The sequence below is a fragment of the Cinclus cinclus genome, chromosome Z (genome assembly GCF_963662255.1).
Source record: "Cinclus cinclus chromosome Z, bCinCin1.1, whole genome shotgun sequence".
Lineage (NCBI taxonomy): Eukaryota > Metazoa > Chordata > Aves > Passeriformes > Cinclidae > Cinclus > Cinclus cinclus.
The window spans coordinates 63193560-63219272 of record NC_085084.1 but is presented as its reverse complement, the minus strand read 5'-3'; the positions used below and the strand labels follow the sequence as shown (position 1 = coordinate 63219272).

The 25713-nt window shown below is 40.8% G+C and overlaps 1 protein-coding gene across 6 annotated transcripts; it reads left to right on the top strand.

The window, feature by feature from the left end:
- The first annotated feature begins 1244 nt into the window (after positions 1 to 1244).
- SLC30A5 (solute carrier family 30 member 5) lies at positions 1245 to 24929 on the top strand. 6 transcript variants are annotated; one of them, XR_009934187.1, is made up of 18 exons: positions 1245 to 1941; positions 2087 to 2209; positions 4617 to 4683; positions 5949 to 6034; positions 7424 to 7511; positions 9272 to 9359; positions 10803 to 10873; positions 11966 to 12136; positions 12765 to 13053; positions 13419 to 13627; positions 14639 to 14796; positions 15390 to 15519; positions 15898 to 16123; positions 17440 to 17666; positions 19526 to 19654; positions 20260 to 20413; positions 22409 to 23635; positions 23888 to 24929. XR_009934187.1 is itself a non-coding variant. In XM_062514004.1 (16 exons), the coding sequence occupies exons 1-16, from the start codon at positions 1868 to 1870 to the stop codon at positions 20428 to 20430; spliced, it is 2313 nt and encodes a 770-aa protein (XP_062369988.1). In that variant the 5' UTR covers positions 1245 to 1867; the 3' UTR covers positions 20431 to 21718. The 6 variants fall into 6 exon arrangements, 1 of the variants encoding a protein (XP_062369988.1); XR_009934186.1 differs by having other exon boundaries at positions 10797 to 10873; XR_009934190.1 differs by lacking the exon at positions 1245 to 1941 and adding an exon at positions 1968 to 1978 and having other exon boundaries at positions 10797 to 10873.
- The last annotated feature ends 784 nt before the right edge of the window (positions 24930 to 25713 follow it).

The window sequence follows — 25713 nt, the reverse complement described above, 5'->3', positions numbered from 1 at the left end:
GAACATGTACATGTGATAGGCCCTGGCAGGTGTATTTTCAAAACTAGCGATGTTATTATATGTTTTCATACATAATAGAGTCCACATCTGACACCAAGACACCTCTTAGCCAAATCAAATACAACTGCACTAGGCTGACAAGCCAGGTAGTGGATTTCCAGTATGTCATGATTACACCAGGTCTAAGTTCATGTTGTAGGTATGTTTACATATGTACAGGTGAGACAGGACTGTTGATGTGGCATGACACAGGTCCTTCCAGGAGTTTCCTTTCAGCCAGGGGTCCTGCTGGCATGCAGAGCCTCAGCAGGGATGCTGTGCCACCACCACTCCAGCCTGGGATCCCCCAGCAGCCAAGAGGATGTCACCTAGCACAGGTGCTTAAGACATATGTTGAGAAGTCACTCAGTGGGGACCAGCTATGTGAACTGGCAGGCCAGGGACTGTAACACCATGGGGCTTGTGTGAGCAGGAGAGCCACTGATGGGCAGCAGCCTTCCCCAGTATGCCACATATACTCACCCTGAAAAAGCGCTGAGGACGCATGTCTGCATCCTCCAGGCTTTGCAATGCTGTCATTTAACTCACACCTTCGCTTTTTGTGTCTCCCCGTTTTGGTCCCAGAAAGCACTCCCCTGTGCCTTACTAGCTTTTTCTCTTCCCTTCTGCCCATGTCTCTTGCCCAGTGTGCTGATTCTCACCCTGTGCCCTCTCCCACAGCCCTTGGTCTCCCTACAGGGCTCCCGGGCCATGCAGCCACCTGCCCACCTGGGGTTCCGGGCTCTCCCGTGCGCTGTTTGCCAACACCTCCATCTCCCGGACACAGCGCACACGGCACCTAAACAAAACAACACCTAAACGCCTTCTCTCCCCTCCCCTGCTTACAAACGTTATCGACATCTTGTGGTTGATACATGGGCTTCAGGGGTTCCAAGTTGTTAACTGAGGGGGTTTTTGACAGGAGACAATACCTGTGGAGTAAACTCTGAAGGGATCTTCACAAGACTGCTGGAACAGCAGTTCGCTTAAGAGGTTTACGCTTGCCGTGCCGTGAGGTCTTCACCTGCACAGGGAATAATTTGAAAATCTGTAAATAAATTTATAAAACCTTTGATTTTTGACCAGTGAATTCTGAAAATTTCATTTGCCAGCAGTCATACCCCTCTATCCTCCTATCTCTCCTAGTTAAAGTCTACCCAGGTCTGTTTCAAAGAAATCCAATATGCAGCTGACCATTGCTGAGCTAATTCAATACATCAGTATTTCTTGATTCAGTATATTCTTGATTTCCTTTTCCTGCCTCAGCGCTGAACTATGTACCAAAATCACATGCTGGGAACCAAAACCAGAGAGCTTGATACACGGCTCGAAGAGAGCAGCTAGCTCACAATACGGACATTTCCCATCATCCGCCTCAAATTTCTCATCAGTTTCAACTGGACATTTGAAGCCTTCGTCAGCGAAACCGTCTCCAGACGTTTGATACTAGCGGAGAGCTTTCTGCAATACTCAACACAAAATAGACTGTTTCGTATTTAAAAAAAAAAAAAAAAAAAAAAAAATTCCACTACGACCGCCCCGCCCCGCGGGGAGAGAGCCGCGCCCCTCACAGCCCCGGCCCCGCCCCGCAGCGCCTGCGCACTGCCCCGCGCATGCGCGCTGGCGGCATCTCTCCCTCACGTACTTCCCGTTCCCTGTCCCCGGTTCCCGTGCCGCTCCCCCGGTCCCTGTGCCGTTCCCCTCGCTCCCGCCCCGCCGCACTGCCCGCGGGCGATGCGCTGCTCCCGGCGCAGAGCAGGCGGGCGGCGCCTGAGCTCCTGAGCGCTCGCAGCTCTTCCCCGCAGGAGCTCTCTCTCTCCGTCCCGCCATGGAGCAGCCGTACGGCGGGCAGGCCCTAGCTGGCGGCGGAGCGCTGGGGCCTGTGGATGTGCCCAGCGCCCGGTAACGGCGGCGGGGGGGAGCGGCACTGCTGGCTCTGGTGGGCGGCCTGTCGCCGTCCCTTCCGAAGGGCGGCCTTCGCTGAGGCGTCGGGGCCGTCCCCGGGCGGCGGCGTGGCAGGTGCGAACCGGCCTCTCTCCTTCTGCAGGCTGACTCGGTACATCGTGCTGCTGTGCTTCGCTAAGGTTTTGAAAGCCGTGGGGCTGTTTGAATCCTATGATCTCCTGAAAGTGGTCCACCTCGTGCAGTTTATCTTCATAGTGCAGCTGGGGTGAGTGTGCAGGGGGTGGAGCCTTGTCCCCCATGCTTAATACTTCGGGCGTTCTTTGATAGCTTCAAGGTTGTAACCCTGCGTTGTTACCGTTTACTCGAAGAGGAGAAGGTGTTAATAGTGAATGCAGAAGGTGCTCTGTTCATAGCAGTGTTTTTGCTTCATGTCTCTTTCACTGTAATTTCAGTATCTTGGAATGTCTCAAGTTGGAAGTGACCCATAAGGTCCACTGAGTCCAACTCTCTGCTTCTCACACAGCTACTTGAAACGGAATCATATGGTCAAGAGTGTTGTCCAGATAATACTTGAGCTCTGACAGGCTTGGAGCTGTGACAGTCCTGGGGAGCCAGTTACAATGGCTGGCCACCCTCTTAGTGGAGAACTTTTCCGTAATGCACTGATGCAGTGTCATTCCATCTCATGCTCTATCACTGGTCACCACATATCAACATTTGCTCCTCCTCTGCCCCTCACTGAAGAAGGTGCCACAAGGTCACCCCTCAGCCTTCTCTAAGCTGAATAAACCAAGCAGCCTCAGATGCTCCTCTTGCCCTTGAGACCTAACACCATCTTGGCTGCCTGCCCTAGACACAGTATAACAGTTTGATATCTTTCTGATACAGAGACACCCAAAACTGCACACACAACCTGAGCTGAGGCTGCATCAGTGCACTGCATAGTAGGACAATCACCTTTCTTGAGCAGCTGGTGCTTGAATGCAAATGCACCCCAGGACACAGCTGGCCCATTTTGTTGACCCATATTTAACTTTCCATCAACCCAGACTTCCAGATTTCATTCTGTGGGGCTGCCCTGCCATCCAACCTGTTGTCCCCTGTTTGTGCATACAAGCAGATTTACGCCACAACAGATGGAGAGTCCAGCACTTGTTCTTTTAATGTCATTGAAAAATGTTGAGAGCAGTTGTCCAGCTTTCTAGTCTTTCCACATGTCTCTATAAGGCGTCTCTGCTCTCGAGAAACTTCAGTGTTTTTCCAGTTTCAAAGCTGGGCCTGTTCTGGCAGTGCTGTTGGTCATGGTATGACTGCTGCTTCAGCTGGCAACCAAGTACCACAAAAATGTGCTCTCACCTTCCCCCACCCTTGGGGGCTGGGGAGGAGAACAAGGAGGAAAGCAAAAAATAAAACTTGCAGGATGAGATAATAAGCTAATAAATTATTAATCAGTTCATAAGCAAAATATAGTCATAAAAGGAAGGGAAAGAGAGAACCCAGTAAAAACAAGTGATGCACAGTGCAGCTGCTCAGCACACCGTGGAGGTACCTGGCTCATCCCCAAACCACAGTCCCCTTCTGGGTAGCTCACCCAGTATATATACTGAGTATATGGTATTTTGGTATTGAACATCCCTGACCTCTTCGGGCCAGGTCTGCTGTCCACTCTGCCTCCCAGCTTGTTCTGCACCTGCTTGCTGCCAGAGCATGGGAAACATAAAAGTCCTTGTCTTCAGATAAGTGGCACTAAGGAACAGCCAAAACTGTTATCAGCATTGTTCTCACAATGAATCCACAACAGCACTGCACTAGCAGTAGCACTGGAGTAACAGCTACTGAGAAAAATTTATCTCAGTCTGAGCTGAAGCCAGGATGCTCAGGCATGTCCAAATTTCATTAACAAGGGTGTAGAAGATAAGTGTTCGTTGTTATAGTATGTATTCCTGAAGTTTTTGTGTGATTCAGCTGCTGTTTTTCCCAAATTGAGGGGTGAGGTATGAAAACTGACAGCCAATACACAGAAACAATCTTTGCAGGCAAAATCCTGCTTCAAGTTTACCTGATGAGATATGGAAGAGCATTTATGTAATAAACTTGACAGAGTTGGAACATCTGGAATTTCATTTTTTCCCTTTATTTCATCTTCATGTACATTTATGGACTTCTCTCTTGGCATGTTCCCAAGCACCATAGTTTTTTTTTTTGCCAATCACTTTTGATCCCACTTGAAGAAGTTGTGTGCTGTATCTTCTATTCCTACAGAATGCTGTGTATTCAACATTCTGTATATGAATAAGCCTTTTTGTATACCTGTCTTGCTAATAAAAATCAAGAGTATTATTTCTCTTAAAAACCTCTGAGGTTACTTACATTGATTTTTGTAAATCACAAGTCAACTTATCATTAGCCATTCTCTCAAGTACTAGCATTTGAAGCTCGCCAGAACTGAAGTTCAGTTGTCATCACTGTAGTATTGGTATCTGACACTGGTAACACAGGAAAAATAAAATAAAAACAGTGACTGTTGTCAGTGTGGCCTGTTAATGGATAAATTGTATAGGAAGCTGTTTTGTAAACTGAACCAGATATGAGATACCTAGTTGTTTAGATCTTGTTTGAATAAAAAGCTGACTGCTAATAAACTAATAGAGAAAACTTTCTCCTTTTGACAGATCTGCTTTTTTTATGGTTTTGTTTCAAAAACCATTTTCTTCTGGAAAAGTGGTAACCAAACGTCAGGTGAGTTGATGTAGGTGAAGAGTGACTTGTGCTTGTAAACATCATTGGCAATATGGCTCTTGCCAAAATTGAAAGGCAGACAAAGATTATGCCACTTAGAAGATGTGGCTACAGATTCTAGAGGTATGCAACTAGCTCAGTGTCTTGTGGGCTAAAACATTCAGTGCTCTTAGTTTTTGTAAGCTTCTTTTGAGAGTATAGTGAAGAGTCTGGTCCTTATCACCAAACAAGCATCTTCTGTAGGGAGTGGATTTTCAAAAACAGCTTAGTCTACTTAGCTGACTTGGACAGTTAGATGGGTGATTTCTGGACTGCCAAAATGTCGAAATGCTCCAGTCTCATCCCTCAGAACAGAATAGTCCCTTCTGCACATAATGAGGGACTAATCTAACTGGTCATCAGACTTTGTGAGTTTCCAGTATCCCAAAGAGTTTAGAGTAGGGCCAAGTTGGAACCTGTTGATGTGTAAGAAATAAATTTTCTTCACCTGCTTCATATTCATCTTGGGTTTATGTAATTGTGTGTGCAAAAACTTGATCCAGTGCATGTGCTAAGTAGACAGAATCTGAAGGATAGCCTTGAAGTGTTCCTTGTGTCAATTGCTTTCATGACCTAGATGTGTATGGCAGAATTTTTAAAATGTGAACAGGAATAAATGACATATTTGATTTGAGTTCAGAAAAATCTGTCCATATGTGGTTTTACTTTTGATAAAAAATCTCAGACTCTGCATTTTGTTTGTTGTAGGTAGGTGCTGCACCTTGTTTAGCGTATTTCCAGAAATATTTTTTTCCAAAACTTGCATCTGAAGTTAATAATATATTGAGTATCTGAATTAAAGCCTGCTTCCTGAAAAAAAGAATATAACACATAAATATTTGTAGACATATGGTCTTTGTTTGAATTCGTACATTTTATCTAGTTCCTTTTATGTTTATCCAATATATACAATAGATTACAAAATAGGTAAATGGACCTGATTTTTTTAACCGTTTTTCAGGCTTTTTGTTGAAGAGAGCTCAGACAATGTTACAGAATCTAGTGCTATGATATAAAAAATTCTGGATCATGGTATGTCCAAATCTTAGTTGCCTGGCAAAGTAACTAGGAAGATAAATTATATAATTTAAATTATAATTATAGAACTTGCAAAGCACATGTTTTCCCCTCAATTTCTTCAGCTATCATGCTAAAACAGTGCTTGTAATAGAGTGTTTATTTTGAAACTCTGTAGAAAATGATTATGAAATACCTTTCTTTTGTAGTGGATCAAAATTTTTAAGCATGCTGTTGTTGGATGTATCATTTCACTCTTGTGGTTTTTTGGCCTTACTCTTTGTGGACCACTGAGGTAAATACATATCTACTGTAAATACAGTTTTTCTTTTGTGATCCTTCCCTATCTTGCTCCTTTGTTTTTTGGTTTCTCTCTGTCAGACAATGCTGCTAGCCACTTGATGTATATCCAAAAATGTATTGAATCCTTATGAATTTTTCTGTGAAATCTTTAGTGCTGGGGAAAAAGTACATGTAATTTCTGTAGAAACAGTAATTTTCTTCTGTCAGAAGAACTACTTTTATAAGATGCCAGTGAAATTCTTCATAGTGCTTAAAGACTTACGTGAGTGATACATCAAGGTCACTTATTGCAGTTTTTTGCTTTCCGGCTCTCATTAATGTAATGCCAACTATTTACCTGTTTGAAGTCCATGGCTTGATGGCTAATGGTAGCAGCTGGTATTCCTCTGACAGGTGGCTAGAACCAATGTCTGCACTTGTCACAGAGTACTTTTTTACCTGGTTGGCTGTGTGCTCTGTGTTGAAATTGAGTAATGTTAGTGCATATACAGGTAAAACCATTTGTGCTGTGTGTTAGTACAACTGACTGAGCAACTATAACGGAGTAGCTAGACTTCCAGAAATACAGGTTAATATATTGGAAAGCATGTTTCACTAGAGTGAGGAAAGTAAAGCTTTAAATGATACATTTTATGAAGGTGAATTTTTATCATCTACACAGGAGAAGGCATACCTGAGAGTAATAATACTGTGATTAATTATATTAATGTATTTAATACTCTGATGTCTTTCTTGATGCTGGCAGTCTTCCCAGACAGAACCAGTTATGTGGGTCCTAGCATGTTGTGATACAGAAGATTGCAGAAGTATTTGGTAAACCTGAGAGCAATAATTTCTTTCATGTTCTCCTTGGGAAAGCTGTCAATACAGCTTGTTAGCCTTTGCTGTCTGAAGGAGGTAGCATGTAAGCTCTAATTTTTTGTTTTCAGCAACTAAGAGGTTTTGAGATCGCATAAGGTACTAGGTCATCAACACCTCAATGAACAGGAGGCAGTAGTACAGAACTGGAAATCTTTTCTTCTCTGGAAGCAGATATTGGTTTAGAGGAGGTATTGTAGTGGGAATAATAACTCCATCTTGAGCAAGTTGGTATCTTGTTGTGTTGCTAGAAGAAAATACAATTTAAAGTTATTTATAAATTAATAATTTTAATCTGTTCCTTGAATTAGGAAGTTCTTGTTTTGTAACATATATTTGTCTGCAGCTAGATCTGTTGCTGGTGAAGGCAGATTGATTTGTGTTTTCTATTTTGAATTGTTTAAATCTGATGTTGTAATCACAGGATAAATCTTTGTTGTGTCATTAGTTTTAGCCAAAATAGTGTATATCAAGGTTGTAGTTAAACTCATTGTAAGTGGAGTGTTTATTTCATTTTTTATAGGACGTTGTTACTGTTTGAGCACAGTGATGTGGTTGTGCTGTCACTTCTTAGTGTCTTGTTCACAAGCTCAGGTGGAGGACCAGCAAAGGTATTTAAAAATCTGTTTTACCAAATGTAAAACATACTAAATCCTATATATTCAAGCACTTCTTTGCCTGGAACAAACTGTGCTTTGGATCCACGTTCATAGAAAATGTGGTTTTTTAGTTTAATTAGTGGTAAAGTTGTACTACTAGAAATAATAAATATGGCATTGAGAGAGAAAAAAGGTAGGTGAAGCTGTTGGATGTCCATGGCAGATACCTGAGAAGTTTTTCTGTTTATAGGCAGAAAATAACCTTAAGAATTATTTTTGCACTTCAGCATTCTTTGCAATGGAATACTGGGTTCAAACTGACAGAAGAACATCTGTGGTCAGTGGTTCTGACCTTAGACATTGAAGTCCAGCAATACAGTCTCCAGTTCCAGGCCTAGAATCTTCAATGCATTTAGCTTTTCACATACATTGTTTCTTTCTGCAAGAAAGTTCTCTGAGTACTTTTATGTCTTCATGATCCTGTGTGTGCTGAATATTTAGGCCTTTTCATTTAGTTGAAAACCTATACTTGATGCATGCTCTGTCTCAAGTCCCATTGCACATAATTCTGCAAGATGTTCTCTAAATGTGTCCAATCTGCCCTAAATGGAATTAACTTATCCCAATACCTAGCACTCTTGAGCACTTTCACTCAAAAACAGTAACAGGTGGAGGAAAATGTCTCCTGTTATGTACCTGAGGCTAGAAGGGAAGTCTCACTTTCGTGCCGTCTCAGGCTGGAATTGTGAAATCGGTGTCTCATAACTGCACTGGAGTCCCCTAAGCACTTTCAGGCAGCCTTTGAGTAAAGTCACAGTCAGTCATCTGTACTGACACTCTGTGCTCACCCCCTGCAAACTGAGAAACTTAGGGCATCCAGTATGAAGATCATGCTGAAGAAGACAAGTTACTTTCTCCAGACAATTACCAAAAGGATAGATGTAGAACTTCAGAGAGATTTTTTTGTCAGTCTGTATCTTAGTGGGCCACATTTGGCATTTAAGCAGCATATCTTAAGGCAGCAGAAACAAGGGAGCAATAGTGCTTTCCTCTGAATGTTTCAGCTTTATGAAGTGAACTGGTCAGCTGGTTTTCTGCAAGAAGAATGTGATAGGTCTATTTGGCTTTAAAAGATAAATTGTGATAGTATTTTTCAGACACAGAGCTCAGTATCTAGGTAAGATAATGAATACCAAAAGTGGTAGTGGTTTAAATCTAAGTAGTGAAAGCTCTAGGAGCTGGGATTTCATACCTACCTCTGTCCTTTCCCTACAAAAGCACTTCAGAGCTGTTCATTCTCATACTTTTGTATATTCTTTAGCCTTTAGGTCCATAAGACAAAATTCAGCAGTTTGTACGGATCTTGTTTGTGGCTCATTGGTGCTACAAAATACTAGATCATTAGGCTGAAGTAGCAGTGCATTCTGGCAGACAGAAAGACACCATGAAGAAAGTAATCACACTTAAATTTCATAAGATACTGGCATCTAGCTTGCTACAGTGGTGATATGTCCTGAGTTATCTGATAAGTCTGAAAAACAGAAAAAATGTGAAATTATATTGTCAAGGTCACATTCTTTAAAATAATAGAGGTATTTTTAACCGTTTTATTACTGAAGTATGCTTACATTGATCAGAAAGCAGGGAAGGAGGGGAATGATTTCCTGGATATTTTTATAGTAATCTGTTGTAGTAGTTTCCTAATACTTCAGGCTTTTGATGTTTCGTTGTTTATTGTTTGTTTGGGTTGTTTTTTGTTTTTTTTTTTACAGACAAGAGGTGCTGCATTTTTCATCATAGCTATCATCTGCTTACTACTTTTTGATAATGATGACCTCATGGCTAAAATAGCAGAACATCGTATCCTTTCTTGTTATGTGAAAGAGCAAGTGACTCTTAGTACTGGAGCAGAGAAAATGTGAAATAAAATTATAATTAGAAGTGATTTTGAAGTAAGTTTTCAATTGATCATCTCATCATAGTGTACTGACAAAAGTTGTACATCTATAGATGGGCAGTAAAGATGAGCAAGGTGAAAGTAAACTTTTCAAAGGAAGAATAAAAACATGGAATTACAGATGAAAATGGTATATTCTGGGACCTTATTAATGAATTTACTTAGTTTTCAGTGAGCAGAATCCTAAAATAGAATCACAGAATGGCCTGGATTGGAAGGCACCTTAAGATGATAAAGTCCAATTGTTTACCCAGCACTGCCAAGCCCACCACTAAATCATGTCCCTAAGTGCTATGTCTGTATGTCTTTTATGAACCTCCAGGGATGTTCATTCAGCCACTTCCATGGGCAGCCTGTTTCAGTGCTTGATAATCCTTTCTAAAGAAATTCTTCCTAATACTCAGTCTACTCAGTACTAATACTAATACCTGATACAACTTTCTTCTTCTCCTCTCAGAAAAAACTGACCCCTTCCTGGGTTCAGCATCCTGTCAGATAGTTGTAGAGAATGATAAGGTCTGCCCTGAGCCTCCTTTTCTCCAGACTAAACACCCACCTTCATCAGCTGCTCCTTGTAAGTGCTCCCCAGCTCTGTTGCCCTTCTCTGAACACACCTCAGTACCTCAGTGTATTCTTGTACTTAGGGCCCCAAAACTAAACACAGGATTTGAGGTATGGTCTCAGCAGTGCCCAGCACAGGGGGACAATCCCTGCCCTGCTCCTGCTGCCCACACTATTGCTGATCCAGCCCAGGATGCCATTGGCCTTCTTGGCCACCTGGGCATACCCTGGCTCATCTTCAGTTGCTGTCACCAGCACCCCCAGGTCCTTTCCAGCCACTCTGTCCCAGCCTGTGGCACTGCCTGGGGTTGTTGTGACCCAAGGGCAGGACCCGGCACTGGGCCTTGTTGAACCTCACACCATTGGCCTCAGCCATGATCCAGCCTGTCCACATCCCTCTGCAGACCCTTCTTGCCCTCCAGAATATCACTCCCAGCCAGCTTGGTGTCACCTCTAAACTGACCGAAGATGCACTTGATCCCCTTATTCCGATCACTGATAAAGGTATTAAACAGCCCTGGAATCCATTTATGCACAGCTTTTTCTTCATTCAGTAGGCAGGTCACTCCACCATAGAACATCAGGTTGGTCAGTCAGAACCTGCCTTTTCACAAATCTGTGCTGAGGGCTGGGCCTGATCCCCTGGTTGTTCTGGACAGACCAACACACAATAAAGCTCAGTTTGCTTATCTCTGCTTTCTGTGTTCTGCTACCTTTGCCTGTTCTTGTTCTTGGGTAAAAAAAAAATCAATGAAACTCTTCCTTAATTTTTAATTCAGCTGAAGGGCATCATGACAGTGCTCTTACCCATGTTTTGTATACAATCATTGCTTTCCTGGGTGTTGCAGATCACAAGGTAATTAACATGTATTTTAGAATCTTTATCTAAGTTTTGTAGGTAAGAACACCAGTTCACCAGCTCAGAGCTCATCCAGGCCTGAATCAAAACCAAAAGATTAAGCATCCCCACTCCATATTGGAACTGAACTAACACTGTAATTTTTGCTCACTGATTGGAGTATGAGGAGCTTCAATGGAGCAAGCCAAACCATACAGTATTCAACCTGTGTAGCTGATAAGGACTTTGTGTTTATAATGCTTTATCTACAAACCACTTCTTACTCACTTTTGGGGCTGGTGTTTTGTTTCTGCGTCTTTAGCTTTCCCCAGTCTTTCCTTTACATTGGACTTGTATTTGAAGACCCAGATTCTGATACTTCTCAGTGAGATAGTCTCATTGTAATTGGTGGTATGTATAGTAGAGTATCATAACCTGAATGGGATTGACCTGGCTGATTGAGTTATGTTAGCTTAGTCTTGCTTAAGTGGCTTCAGTGAGGACTAAAACAGGACAAAATGTGGAGCTGAAAAAGTATTAATATAAAAATAAGTCAAATATTAGAACGAATGGTTTATGGTGCAAAAAAAACAAGGGCCATCTAAGGGAGATGAGATGCTATGTATCTTGTAGTTCATTTAAAGAACAATTTTGAAAGAGTGTCTTGTGAGGAAATAGGGTGTGTTCAAAGTTAAGTGGATGAAAATGTTATGAAATGTCTAGAAGCAAGATGATGTGAATATTTGGGGGTTTATGTATGCTTTCAACATGTTTTTAATAGTGGAAGATGGGAAAACTATGGGTAATTTATCTTCTTCCTCAGATGTTGTTTACTACTATTTTGCTGATGGTGTATGCCAATTAACAGTATTGAGCATTTTAGAATTCACCTCATATTAGGCTGTTGTGAATAGTGCTAAGGCACAGCCATGTATGTGTGTTGCTGTTTAGATAGAGTAAAAATTACGGGAAATAGCCTAGTTTTGGCTTTTGTTTCCAGTTTAAGGAAAGCACATTAATATTTTCTTTCCTTTTAAGTGTCACTGTGTTTGGAGTGAGGTTTTTGGTACTTAAGAAGTGCAAATGGAATGAATCCCTTTATATCTCCAGGGGGGAGTACTGCTTCTGGTACTGGCATTGTGCTGCAAGGTTGGTTTCCACATGGCATCCCGAAAATTATCTGTAGATGTAGGTGGAGCCAAGCGTCTTCAAGCTTTGTCTCATCTTGTTTCTGTCCTTCTGTTGTGCCCATGGGTTATTGTTCTCTCTCTAACAACAGAGGTAAGATAATAAGTGCAAAGATAAATATTTTTTTGTAATGCCTGTGAATTGCAATTTAAATCTTTCCTTTAAAATATCTCTAAAATTACCAATGTTGCTGTCTTTATTTTTGTAGTATGCCTTGTTTAAAATTTTTTAATTATGCTTTTCTTCTGTGTTTGTTTTTTATCTGTGTAGTACTTTAATTTCCTCTTCTGTGTGATAACTGTATTTCATCCTTCTAGCTCAGATGTTATATCTTGGGTTCATCTACTAACATTGCACAAGCGTTAATGGGTATATAAATACAGTGCTCTTTTATCCCTAAGAAATACATAATTTATTGTAATTTTAAAAAATGCTCTTTATGCTTGTGTGCATAGGGATAGTAGGCCATTGCAGCCATGGCATAGTATATGGAATTCCTTTACAAACATGAAAGTATTTAAGATAAAATATTTTTGTGCATTTTAGATATATGTCTCTTTTTATACCTGGAATTATATGTTTATATGATAAATTGAAAGTATAAAAGTATTTGCTTTATGGATTAGTGAAAACACTTGTAATTCAAGTGAACTACATTTAATGCTGTAAATATAATCACTCTTCTGGTAAGCAGTCCTCTTTGAAATTATTTTTGTTGCAGAGTAAAGTGGAGTCTTGGTCTTCTCTCATCATGCCTTTCATAACAGTCATCTTTTTTGTTGTGATCCTGGATTTCTACGTGGAGTCCATATGCTCTGTGAAGATGGAAGCTTCCACATGTGCTCGATATGGATCCTTTCTTATTTTCATTAGTGCACTGCTTTTTGGAAACTTTTGGACTCATCCAATAACAGACCAGCTTCGAGCTATGAACAAGCCACCACACCATGAAAGCACAGAGCATGTTCTTTCTGGAGGGGTGGTAGTGAGTGCAGTCTTCTTCATTTTATGTACGTATTCTTGTCTAAACTGTAGTAATTCCGTGGTCTGTGTGACTGGGGGGCCAATCAGAAAATTGAGGTGTGTGGAATTCTTTTGGATGAGCTTTTATTGATTCTTTTGAGTAAGGCAGTCTGTAGCTTTTCACTTTTTTACTGTCTGTTTACAGAAAAAAATAAAAAGGAATGTGATCTGTTGTGGAAGTGATGATCTAATTTTACACAGCAATGAAATCCAATAATAAACCTCAGGATGAAGTTGACAATCAATTTGCTGCCTGAAAATTTAATGTAAACCTTGACTGCTGATTAACCACATTTTAAAATAGCTGTGAAGCTTAGAAACAGCAACAAAAACTTCAATGCTTTCCTTGCAGCTGCCAATATCCTGTCCTCCCCCTCCAGGAAAGGGCAGAAGGGTACCCTTATTGGCTATTCCCCTGAAGGCACTCCTCTCTATAACTTCATGGGTGATGCATTACAGCAAAGCTCCCAGTCATTGCCCCGGTTTATCAAGGAGTCACTAAAACAAATCCTTGAGGAGTATGATTCTCGGCAGATCTTCTATTTCTTGTGCCTAAATCTGGTAAGTGCATGGCTTTTTTCTTCAAACCCAAACACAATAGTGCATATATAATACAGAAAGAAGAATTATTCTTTAAAAGATTCCTATAGTCAGTTGGTTTGAAAGTGACCTTTGACAGAGCATTTTAAATAGTGGTCACTGATTTGTTGTCACAGTGCAGCACTGGTTCTATATGTAAGGGTTATACCAAGAACTGAATATTTGTATGACACTATGTTTCAGGTTGACAACCTCAATGTTGTCAGCAGGTAAGATGAAACTGATAAGGCCTCAGTGAAACTAATAAGGACGGGGACAACAAAATAGGTGTGGGATTGTTTAGAGTCATATTGGAGTGGGCTAGTTTTATTTTTAGCTTCTGTCTTTCTTGAATGGGAAAAGATGATGCAGAAAGCAGAATTGATAGAACCTCATTTGCAAATATATCCGGGAAAATAAGGGGAGAAACTTGAAGTACCTGTGTTAACTGCAAGGAATTCCATTATGGAATATGAAAGATTGGAAAAAAGTTTTTCGGCAGATGGATTAATAATAGTTAAATGTATAGGGTAAATGCAGGTATGAAAAATGTTTTCTTGTGTACCTTTCTCAGAGCCAATTCCTAAGATTTAAACAGTCAACTTACTGGTGAAGAAAATGTTGGCATAACAGATTTATAGACAGCATTGCTTTTACACTAATAATGTATCAGATCAGAGCTCTTACATTTTTAATGAAAAAAATGCCTGGAATTTTGTCTGCAGAATGTCAGTTCAAAATTCAACACAAAAAATTTACTCCTGTAAAGAGTTGTTTTTTTTATGTGTGAGGCTTTAAAGCAGTAGGTTCAAAAATGTCTCTTTGTAGATTTGGAATGCATCACCAAAGAAAGGACAGAAAAAATGGTCTGGAAATACTTAGAACAGTATCCTTGAACTGTTGAGTGTTCTATGAAAAGAATATCCTTCTATCTACCAAAACATTAATACACAAGTTAATATTTAAGGAAAAATTGAAACTCTTTTGTTTTAGGCTTTCACTTTTGTGGAGCTTTTTTATGGAGTATGGACCAATAGCCTTGGTCTTATTTCTGATGGATTTCATATGCTTTTTGATTGTTCTGCGTTAGTGATGGGGCTTTTTGCAGCTCTGATGACAAGATGGAAAGCAACTCGCATATTTTCATATGGGTATGTATCTTGGATCCTTTAAGCACTCTTTGAAACTTAATTCTTCTTGCTCATTTTCAGAATGTCCTGGTATGTATGGGATATTTTACTAATGCATGTTTCTGTCAGCTTTTTGCTGTATCTCTTCTGTTCCATGCTATTCTTTGCTTACCTTTGCAAAAAATGTGTCTGAAACGTAATTTTCATTTATTTCTACAAGTAAAACTTTTATCGCTCTGAATATTCTTTAGAAATTACCTCATGCTAGGCATTTATGTCAAACAAAAATCTATGTTAAAAATCAGTGTTCATATGAAGATTTAGATTTGGCTGATGTAATTAATCTTTACATGCTTGTTTAGCATTTTGAAGCCCTGAATAGGCAGTATATATAAGAGAATACTTCTATATTGTTTTATTATAGTGGAGTTTGGACAGTGGGAAAGTGGCAACCTCTTGATCAGAAAAAAATAGCTCAGAAATTGAGGCATGATTCTGTGTCATTGAGGAAAAAAATTGCAACAATCTTAATGCTGTATTTTTTTAATTATGACTTTGACATTTGTTCAGAGTACCTATTCTTCACTCTTAAAAGTATCTATGATTATTTTCAGGTATGGACGTGTAGAAATTCTCTCTGGTTTTATTAATGGCCTCTTTCTGATGGTGATTGCTTTCTTTGTCTTCATGGAATCAGTGGCAAGACTGGTAGATCCTCCAGACATAGATACAAACATGCTGACTGTAAGTTTTGTTCTTGTGTTTCAGTGTAGTTTTGCAGTTAATGGTTAAATTTTATTTATCTCCAGGGTGATAGTCGTTCCAGTACCTGAAGGGAGCCTTCAGGAGAGCTGTAGAAAAATTTCTTCCAAGGCATTTAGGACAAGGGGAAATGGCTTCAAACTGAAGCAGGGGTTAGATATTAGGAATTAATTAGATACTAGGAAGGAATTCTTCCAGTGCCTAGGTGTAAGGCACTGGAGCAGGTTGCCCAGACAAGTTGTGGGCTTCCACAGTTTTTCTTAATTACGTGCACGGTATTTTTGGTTACCATGTTCTATAAAATAAGTTTGAATACCTGTGAGGATGCAGTGAAGTTAAGGACTTTTCTCCCTCTCACAGCCGGTCTCTGTTGGAGGGTTGATTGTAAACCTTGTTGGTGTCTGTGCCTTCAGCCACGCTCACTCCCACGGGGCTTCTCGGGGAAGCTGTCCCACACATGATCACAGCCATTCTCACCACGGCCACAGCCACAGCCACGGGCACGGCCATTCGCACAGTGACCATGGCCACAGCCATGGACATTCCCATGGATCTTCTGGAGGAGGCATGAACACCAACATGAGAGGTAAGTACAGACTGTTGAATCATAAGTGATGTACACGATTTCTAGGAGACTGAATATTTTCAGGATCAGGTCCATGCAGTAGTATGCCTCAGTCTAAAAACGCTCTTGAGGAGTGATCTGACAGGCATTAAATGCCCTATACAGGAATTGCTCAAACCATTTATGAATTTAACTTGAAGAAACATGAAATGTTTCTATGCGTATGTGTGTAATGCATAAGGAACAATAAAAAGCAGTAATCTATAGTACTCACTAACATTAATAAAGGTCACTGTAACCCTACTCAAAAAGATTCAAGTCCTTGTTTCTAAGTTCAAACTGGAAATGAAAGTACAAGGTCTCTATCTATAAAGATACTACCATGCTTCTAGGAATTGTGTCACAGCTGGTTGTAAAAAACACTGGGAAGAGGATAAGAAGCAGGAGAACAAATACAGACCAGCAATAAAATACACTTTTTTTTTGTGATTCAGAAGATAAAATGGTAAAGAAAAGCTTTCAAATTTGAAATCATAAGCTAACTGAGAAAGGCACTGCATTTTTTCTCTAGCAGTTAGAAAGTAGTTATTTACCAGCTGTCTGGATTATAAAAAAAAATCCTTTAAAAGAGTGTTTTCTGCGTAAGCTTGTCAGAATGTGATGAATAGTCTCATATGTCATAGGTTATTTTATGTCTTAACTCAGTTGGTTATCCTGGTTATCCATATTAATTATGTCTGTAATTTTTTTAAGTTTGCCTATACTTATATTTCAATATTCTTAAAAATCCTGACACTTAACTAGCACTAATTTTAGTTGGAGAATATTTTTCTGTGCCCATTGAGAATAAACCCACAGCAATAAGAAAGTAAAAAATTGATAGCAGTAGTACAAAGGCAATTCTCTTGTAAAATTGGAGTAGAATTGCCATACAAAAAAACAACCAGTGCATTCATGTGTGTCCACATTAGCAAGTTAGTGCATGTACACTGATCTTCTTACTCTCTGTTAGGGATCAATGAGTCCTTATATACAGAGTTAAATGATTATGCTATTTTATACAAATCCCACTAACAATTTAAAGACTATTCACGTATACTTTAATCTGTGGATGCCTACCTAGATCATTGTCCCATAGTTTAAAAATTGTTTCTTATATTAATTTGCAATCAAACACTAGAAGAGCTAAATATTGACTGTATTTTGTCCCAGTCTGGGCAGAGCGTCATCTCTGTTTAGCTTGAGGATATATAGTAAGCCTTACTAAGTTTCTGCTATTGAATATATACATACATTTTAGACAGAACTGTTAATCACTCTGTTTGTTTTGGTTTTAGGCGTGTTTCTGCATGTGTTAGCAGACACTCTTGGCAGTGTTGGTGTTATCGTATCCACGATACTAATTCAGCAATTTGGATGGCTCATAGCTGATCCGCTCTGCTCTCTCTTTATTGCTACACTGATTTTTCTTAGTGTTATCCCACTATTGAAAGACGCCTGTCAAGTGCTTTTGTTGAGGATACCTCCAGAACAGGAGAAAGATCTGCATGCTGCTTTAGAAAAGGTACAGTTATAAATGGTTTTGTATGCAAACATACAAAGCTGTAACAGTTTTTAATGATTATTAAACTCAAGCAATTCAGTCAGACAGCTTCTGTTACCTTAGACAACTTCATATCTCAAGTTGTTTAAATCTATTTTGCAGAGAAGTAACAGGGTGACTAGTTCCAACTATAAAAGTTGGTTTGTAGCTAAAAAGACTTCCACTGTTTTTTGCTTTTATGGGTAGCCCATAATTTCAGACACATACGGTAACAGTTTGGTAAATGTACCACAGTGTAGTACTGAGAAAGTAGTATGGCAGTTCCCCAAACTTGCAGCCTTTTTAAACTTGTTAGGAACATTCAGGCTACAGGATTCTATAATGAGCTTTTAATTTCAAATTTTCCAATTTATCCATATCATGAAGGGTATACTGGTTCACAATAGGTGGGATGGCAAAACTTAAGCTGTTTTTTCTAATTATTTTCTGATCCTGGACTGTTCTCTTCCTGTCTGGCGCAGTATGGCATCTGCTTTGAGGCTGTACCTAGTCTTTGCTGTTGCCTTATTTTAAGTTCCTACCCAGAATCATAATGTGGACCTCTGTGGAGAACCTCTCTATGAGTTAAAAGTTCTTTGAGGATGCCATCAACTAGAGGCTTCAAGGAAGGCTATCCTTATGGTGTCCTTTACAGTTACTAGATGGGGAAATGTGTTCTTGTCTGCATGAAAAAGAACAGAACAAGTGGGAATTGTCTGGGAGAGATTCATGTAGTGAAAGGAAAGTGACATGCAGAGTGTGGTTTCACTTTTTGAAAAGGAAAGTGTTTTTTGAGAACAATTCATGACCAATTGATTAGAAGATAATAGCAAAAGCATTTTAAAAATTACATCACAATACAACAATGTGCTTGCTGTAGGTTGATCTTGCCCAGCAGCCAGGCATCCATACAGCCACTGGCTCACTGCCTTCCTTTACCACCACCGTCACTGTCGGTGGGATGGGAGAACAAGCAAGAAAACCCTGGGAGTAATATAACAGGTGAAGGAAGAACGGTGGGAAAAAGAAAAAAAAATAAAAACAGCGTACCACCTCCCACAGGCAAACTGATACACAGGCTGTCCCCAAACAACAGGCAGCCTGGAAGCCAAAATCCCCCCCTCATCCTCTACCCCAGTTTTCACTGCTGAGCAAGATGTTAGAATAGCATGCAGTATTCCTCTGTACAGCTTGAGTCAGCTCCCCGGGCTGTGTCACGTCCCTGCTTCTTGCTCATTCCCATCCTACCCACCAGGGCAAGGGCAAAGTGAGAAAAACAGAAAGCCTTGACACTGCCTGATAGAAAAGAGAAAGCTTAAAAAGCTCAGCAACAGCCAAATCATTGGTGTGTTATCAAAACAGTTTTAGGCAGAAATCCAAAACACAGCGCCTGATGAGCTGCTCTGAAAAACTACCACAGCCAACCCAGAACAAAGATCAGTTTGAAAAAATTATATATTATGGAAAAGAAGTTATGTCTCTGAATAAAGTTCAGCTGTGATAACTAAATATAGCTGCTAAACAGTGAGGTAGCAAGTGCCCTGGTAGATGCCAGAACAGTATTCTGATTAGTCTATCCATTTATGTTCCTGTGATCTGTTCATTAAATCAGGAGATTTTTTTTCTTCATCCTAGTTAGCATTGCTCTTCTGGTGTTTTCATCTAGTTTGTCTTTTTACCTTCTAGAATTGTACAGGAGTAGCAAGGTAATATTTCAGTACAAGATATTAATGAATATAGCTTAATTGGAAAGCTGCTGTGCTAACAGTTTTGTTTCCTTGTGAAATGCACATGTACAAGTTTAAAATTACTTAATTTTTCCTAATGAAATTTCTTCACAGATTCAAAAAATAGAGGGAGTTATATCCTACAGAGATCCTCATTTTTGGTGTCACTCAGCAGCTGTTGTGGCAGGTACAATACATGTGCAAGTGGTATCTGATGTGATGGAACAGAGAATTGTACAGCAGGTAAAATGCAAGGTTTTTAGACTCTTAATTTCTTAATTTCCTACTCAGCATCTCCCTTTTCATCACAGACTGAAGTTTCAAGCTGATGTGTATGATTTATTTGGTAGCTCTCCATTTTTGTCTCAGCTCTGTAGAGCTCAGTGCTTGTCTCTAAAGCTGTACTGACCCTTGGCTGCTAGCTTGAAATTAGTCGTGTAGAGTTGTTTGCAAGAACATCTGCCAAAACACTGACTGAAAGTGGCACTACGTCTGCTCTGAGAAAAAAAGGAGAGGTGTAAAAACAGGCCTGCAAAACAGGGAATAAACAGTAAGGGTATCTGGATGCAAATCATGTGTCTAAAACTGGATTACCACTACCTATCTGCTGTGGGTTTTTCTTTTCCTCAAAAAGATACATATTTCCTTATGTTAGACACTGAGAATCACCCAGTGTGCAGAAGCTGCAAAGCCATACCCTCTTAAGTTACTCTTTGCTTTCCAGAGAATTGCATTCTTCACAATGATATGTGGGGGGTTTTTACAGCACTGCAGAGCCAGCATATGGCGAGTTACTGTGAGATATATGTGAAGTGCAATACTAATGTTATCTGTACCATTCTGTTCAGGTCACAGCAATTCTGAAAGATGCTGGTGTAAACAACTTAACGGTCCAAGTGGAGAAGGAAGCTTATTTTCAACATATGTCTGGACTCAGTACAGGATTTCAGGATGTCCTTGCAATGACTCAGCAGCTAGAATCCATGAAATACTACAAAGATGGTACTTATATCATGTGATACAAAGTTGCATTTGCCAAAGGAGATGTAAATGGTCAAGCTGTTGTATTCCATATTTGTATTTTTGCTGGGAGATCTTGCACATACATGTATAGAAACAAATGTACTATATATTTGAAATTTTGTAAGTGTACTATCTTTGTTAATTGGATTGAGATGCTTTTATAAATAAGAAGGACTTGAGTACTTACTGTAAATGTAAAAATAATCGAAATCTTACATACTAGATGTTTATTAAACAGAAGTCTTGAAACTTGTAGATGAGCACAGGTATGTTCCACACTTTCTCTAAAGTGGGGAATATCGGTATTGTAATTTCTTGTTAGCAGTGGGAAATTAGAAGTAGTTTATATTGGAATGCAAACATAATCAACTGGGCACTATTTTTCTTTCTTTCAAGGATAGCTTGAAGACTATTGGAATGAAAAAAACCACTTTATTATGTGGAGTAAAAAACATCAAGTCCTGTGTTTTGCTGCATACTTTGTTAGATAATAGAAATATGCAGGGGTTTTTTTATGTTTCAGCATACAAGTCTGATTTCTACATTTAATGTACTAGAGCAAATATATGTTACCATTTTACATTTGTATCAAAGTATTTTTTAAAGAAGCAAAATCCATAGATCTAACAGAGAAGGGAAGAAAAATGATAACACTTTCCTGGGAAGACTCAGAATCGTAACTCAAACCACTCTGTAAAATATTTTTTTTTTTTTACTTTTTGTATGAATAACTGCCAATACAGTATTTGAAGTCCAGAAATAAATCAGTGAGCATCCTGGCACTCAGCTAAACTTCATCTCTTCAAGATACGTTATCCTGTACTTTATTCAATTTTTTTAGTAATACCATGACAGCTGCAGGTGTACTGTAGCCAACTATACCTCCATGTATTACCTAGGGAAGAAGTTCAGGTTTAGAATGATAAACTGTGACAGTAGTCTTGGACTTGACAAGTTGCTGAAATGAACAGTAAATTGAGACTTCTTGACTGGAAAGTGAAAGAGTGCCTTTAAGAAAGAATTATGTATGAAGAGGACTTAATACTGCAAAGGAAACAAATCTCTGTGTTTAGTGAAAACCTATCAATGAGGTAATAAAATACATCCTCAGAGGTAGTTGTACTTGCGTCTGTTTACAGGCTTCTAGTGCCCCCTCTTGTGTGTAGCATGTCAATATTTTCCTTGAAATTTAATTTCCTTGAAATTAATTCAGTGGTTAACAAGAACGAATGCATCTTTGATCATCCCTTGTATTATAGCAGTATATTGTTTTGTTGTACTGGTTTCTTGTTTCTGGTATTCAGTGGTTCTTGAATAACATAATAATAAGGATGGACTTGATATTAGTGAAATTGAAGAACAGAACAATGATAAAGGAATTATATGATAGGAGAAGATTTAGCAGGAATGCAGTTAGGGATGTCCTTGAACCATTGTGCTTGTCTTGTGATCAGATTGTTTATACTACTTCTGTGGTTTGTTACTCTTGAAGGAGTGCCTCTCATGCTATGTTAAAACACTATCCGCAGTACAAGACTGACTTGGAAAACTGTGGTCAGAAAATGTCTATAAGTTGCACTGTGTTTCTGTCGAGTGATGCAGATTAAATGCACAGATCACAGTCCCTCATGTCTTGGGACAGCAGTGGAGAGTCAGCTGCTTCCTCAAAGCTGGATCCTGTTTTCTGTCCATTTACACATTTGGTTTTCCTACCTTGCCTCCTCCAGAAGGCTCATCACTTGATGAGCTATAGTTATGTTCAGTCTAGAACTAGGGTGATATTTTGGTTTTGAAACTAATTTCAAACAGAAAGCTTCAGTTAATATTTACATGTGCCACTCCTGTTTTGAGGTGGTTGTACTAGACTTGGCAGTATTTCAGCAAACCCCATTGTAACATGAACATGATGAAAAGGGGAGTGATTCTGTGTTTTAAATCATTAACATAATTGTAAAGCTTTTGTGCTTGCCACAGCTTCCTCTGAGCAAATGGCAATTTCCTACTTCAGCTAGTAGCAGCGGAACTCAAAACAAATTGAGGTGGCTGGCACTGTGGTAAGGGTGGTGAAGAGGAGCCCATACCTGGATATTTCACAGGCAAGTGCACACCTGCATCTTAGCTTGCATTTGGCAGGTTTTTGCATGTTACCTAGCACTCATGCACAGTGTTCTTTCTGGCTCTCCTGGCAAGAAGACAATGGCAATAAGCATTGTCTATCTTGCAACATCCATCTTAAACTTGTTTAGTCTGACAATAATCCACCAAAAAAGGGTTCATGATGGGAGAAATCTTGTCTGGACAGTGGGAGATCTTAGCCAAGTATTCACTGAGTCCTCATGGAGGCGTGAGTGAATCTCTAATATCTGACATCTCTCTTTATTGCATCAAAGCATACATATTTTATATGGTTTGTTACAATGATCACCATAATCTAGCAAGCGTACAATTGGTTATTAAGCACTGTCCACATATTACTTGTTACTTACTGATTGGTTTCACGCACTTTTACAGCATCTTCCCCGCTCCTTGGCTCAAGCAGTCTGGCAGCCTAATCTAGTCACGTCCGTTTTACCTGTTTCCGATACTTTCCCTGCACATCTATTTATTTATTTGGTACTTTAATGTACTTTCCCATCCACTTACTGTTGTTACTTTTATGATTCTTTCCCATCCGCTTACTGTTGTTACTTTATGGTTCTTTCCCATATATTTCATTCAGGGATAGCTAAATTCTCCATTCTCCCAGCCATGTACAGGGTTGTGTGTTTTAGTCTCAATGAGGATATTATGTCCTTGTTCAGCCATAATTTCCTCTACAGGTTCAAGATTCCCCACAAGATCTAATGGAACCGTGCTGTGTGGGCAGGTTTTCAAGCCATAGGTGCAGGCCAGTTGATTCGTATCTTAGTACTGGGCGACGGCGTCGGGAGGTTCAATCTAGTCACCTGATCTATATGCAGAGTTGCAACAAAACACTTTGAAAGATTAAACAGGTTTGAAAGGAACTCCGAGCGAGCAGCACGCGTGTACCTAAGGAGGAAAATGCTAGTGTTTTCCTGTAATGTTTTATTCCCTAGTGCAGAAGCCATGGGTACGTGAGCAGGGCCCGAGTTGCGGGGATGCGGCGGGCGGCCAGCATCGGCGGCGGCTGAGGCTTTAAAGGCGCGGCGCTGCTCTCTCCTGCGCGGCGGGCTCGCCTCGGTATGTGCGCGATGGGGCCGGCTCGGCTCGGGCGGGCGAGGGTGCAGCCGTGGCTCGCGGGGAACCACCTGCGCGGCCCTTCGTGTCCTGCTCGCTCCATCCCTTTCCCTCCATTCAGCTTGACGGGCAGTGCGGGATACAGCCCAGGGGCAGCCCGGTCTTCGCTTGCCGGGGAGGGCGGTGCGTTTGTGTTGCCCGTTTGCGCTTTCTCCTGGGACGGTCCATCTGTTCCCTCACTCTCCTCCCCTTCAGGCCTCTAGTGCGAAGCGGAGCAGCCGTGAAGCCCCTCACCTCCGCATCTACAGCTCTTCGGCTCCGGACCCGTGCGGTCTTGCCCCGGCTCCGTTCCTCCAGCCCGCCGGCGCTGCCTGCAGCGCTGCCCCGATTTTCCCGTTTCCGGGCTCGGGGTGCAGTGCACACCCACACGGGCCGTCCCGCTGACCGCCCTTCTCTCGCCCTCCCCGGCAGTCCCGCTCCGCCGCCGATTCCTCGAACGAGAGGAGCGCGCCGCGCGTCCCCAAGAATGGGACGAAGACCGCCCCTACGATGGGAGGACATCGGCAGCTGAGCCGAAAGTGCGCCTAGCTGCCAAGAAGTCGCCAAGTTGAAGAGGGACCACGGGCAGCCGAATGTCAAGTACGCCCCTGCCGCCGGGGAGGATGGTTACCAGGAGGCTGCGAGGCTTTCTCCAAGGAAAACGTGCCTCCGCCAGCCCGTGACCCCCAGCTAAAGCCCTCCAGGTGTTATAAGTGTTTGATACACACACTGACTCAGAGCCAATTGTACATCAAGCAATGGAATTTATTAAGCAAGCGGTAACAAGCAAAAGCAGCGCTGGGCGGCCGGGAGTTAGCGCTCCACCAACGGCGCGCACTTTCCTCTCTCAGTCCTTTGGGTTTTATACCCCTTGTTTCTGATATACGTGTCCCTTTTGCAGTCGGGTCTGCGCTGGCACTGCCTGTTGATAGGGGTCGTACTTTGCTCTCCGGTGGTCGTTGGAATGAAGAAGACTCCTCTTCCTGGCAGAACCTCTGCCTTATCAGTAGATCCTTTTTACACGTTGAACAATGGATACTTAAGTATGGTTAATTAACTCAGCTCAAACTAATCAAGACATTCTTGTGGACTACGGGTGCATGACTTGTGCCCTCTCAGATCCGGTTCTATTCTTTGTTATTTTATTGAACTCTTGGTAGTCCTTTTATTTTAATGAACAATTTTTATGTTGTTTTTATTACAATCCCTCCTTTTCTTCTTTCATAATTTGTTCATTAAATCTTTTTAATTCTTGATAGCTCAGTGCAAGCTCTTTTTTCCACCTCCTCATCATTTAAGATGTGCTCGTATTTAGCTTTAATTAACATCAGGTGAGCGGCTTCTAATCGCCCTTTTACAATTTCTATGACCTTATTAAAGATGCAGGGTCCGAAAGTTAACCCGAACACCAGAAATAACAAAGGACCTGCAATTGTAGATAGCAGAGTAGTAAGCCAGCGAGAACTGTTGAACCAAGTTTCATACCAGGACTGTTGAGCTTCTCTTTCTCGCTTTCTTTGCTCTAGCCCTTCTCTCAGTTTAGCCATTGTATCTCTAACAAGCCCGGTATGATCTGCATAAATGCAACATTCTTCTTTAAGTGCCGCGCACAATCCTCCTTGCTGAAGGAAGATTAAATCTAGCCCACTTCGGTTTTGTAATACTACCTCAGATAAAGATCGAACAGATTTTTCTAAGGCTGTGATTGATTCTTCTATTCTAGCTAAATCTTCATCTACTGCTATCCTTAATGTATTAAACTCTGTTGTTTGTCTCACTAGGGAAGCTATTCCTGTACCAGCTCCCACAGTGCCCACCAACATAAGTGTGGCCACAGTAAGGGCTGTAAAGGGTTCTCTTTTTTGTAAATGATGTTCTGGGGTATTTTGGGCTTGATATACATATTCCTCTGGATGGTATATAATTTTGGGGACTCTTTTACCACTGGGTTAGGACCGACACCCACTAGGTCTTTTGGGGCTATTTCTTTCTTTATTGGTATTAATCCTCCTCGGTCTGTGCCAGGTTCCCAAAACCGAATT

What these genes read in the sequence shown, in the direction of transcription:
- SLC30A5 (XM_062514004.1), top strand. Translation starts at nt 1,868, where the DNA reads ATGGAGCAGCCGTACGGCGGGCAGGCCCTAGCTGGCGGCGGAGCGCTG. An exon ending in AAGTGGTAACCAAACGTCAG is followed by an intron (nt 4,684 to 5,948) that starts GTGAGTTGATGT and finishes TTTCTTTTGTAG; the next exon opens with TGGATCAAAATTTTTAAGCA. An exon ending in ACTCGCATATTTTCATATGG is followed by an intron (nt 14,797 to 15,389) that starts GTATGTATCTTG and finishes GATTATTTTCAG; the next exon opens with GTATGGACGTGTAGAAATTC.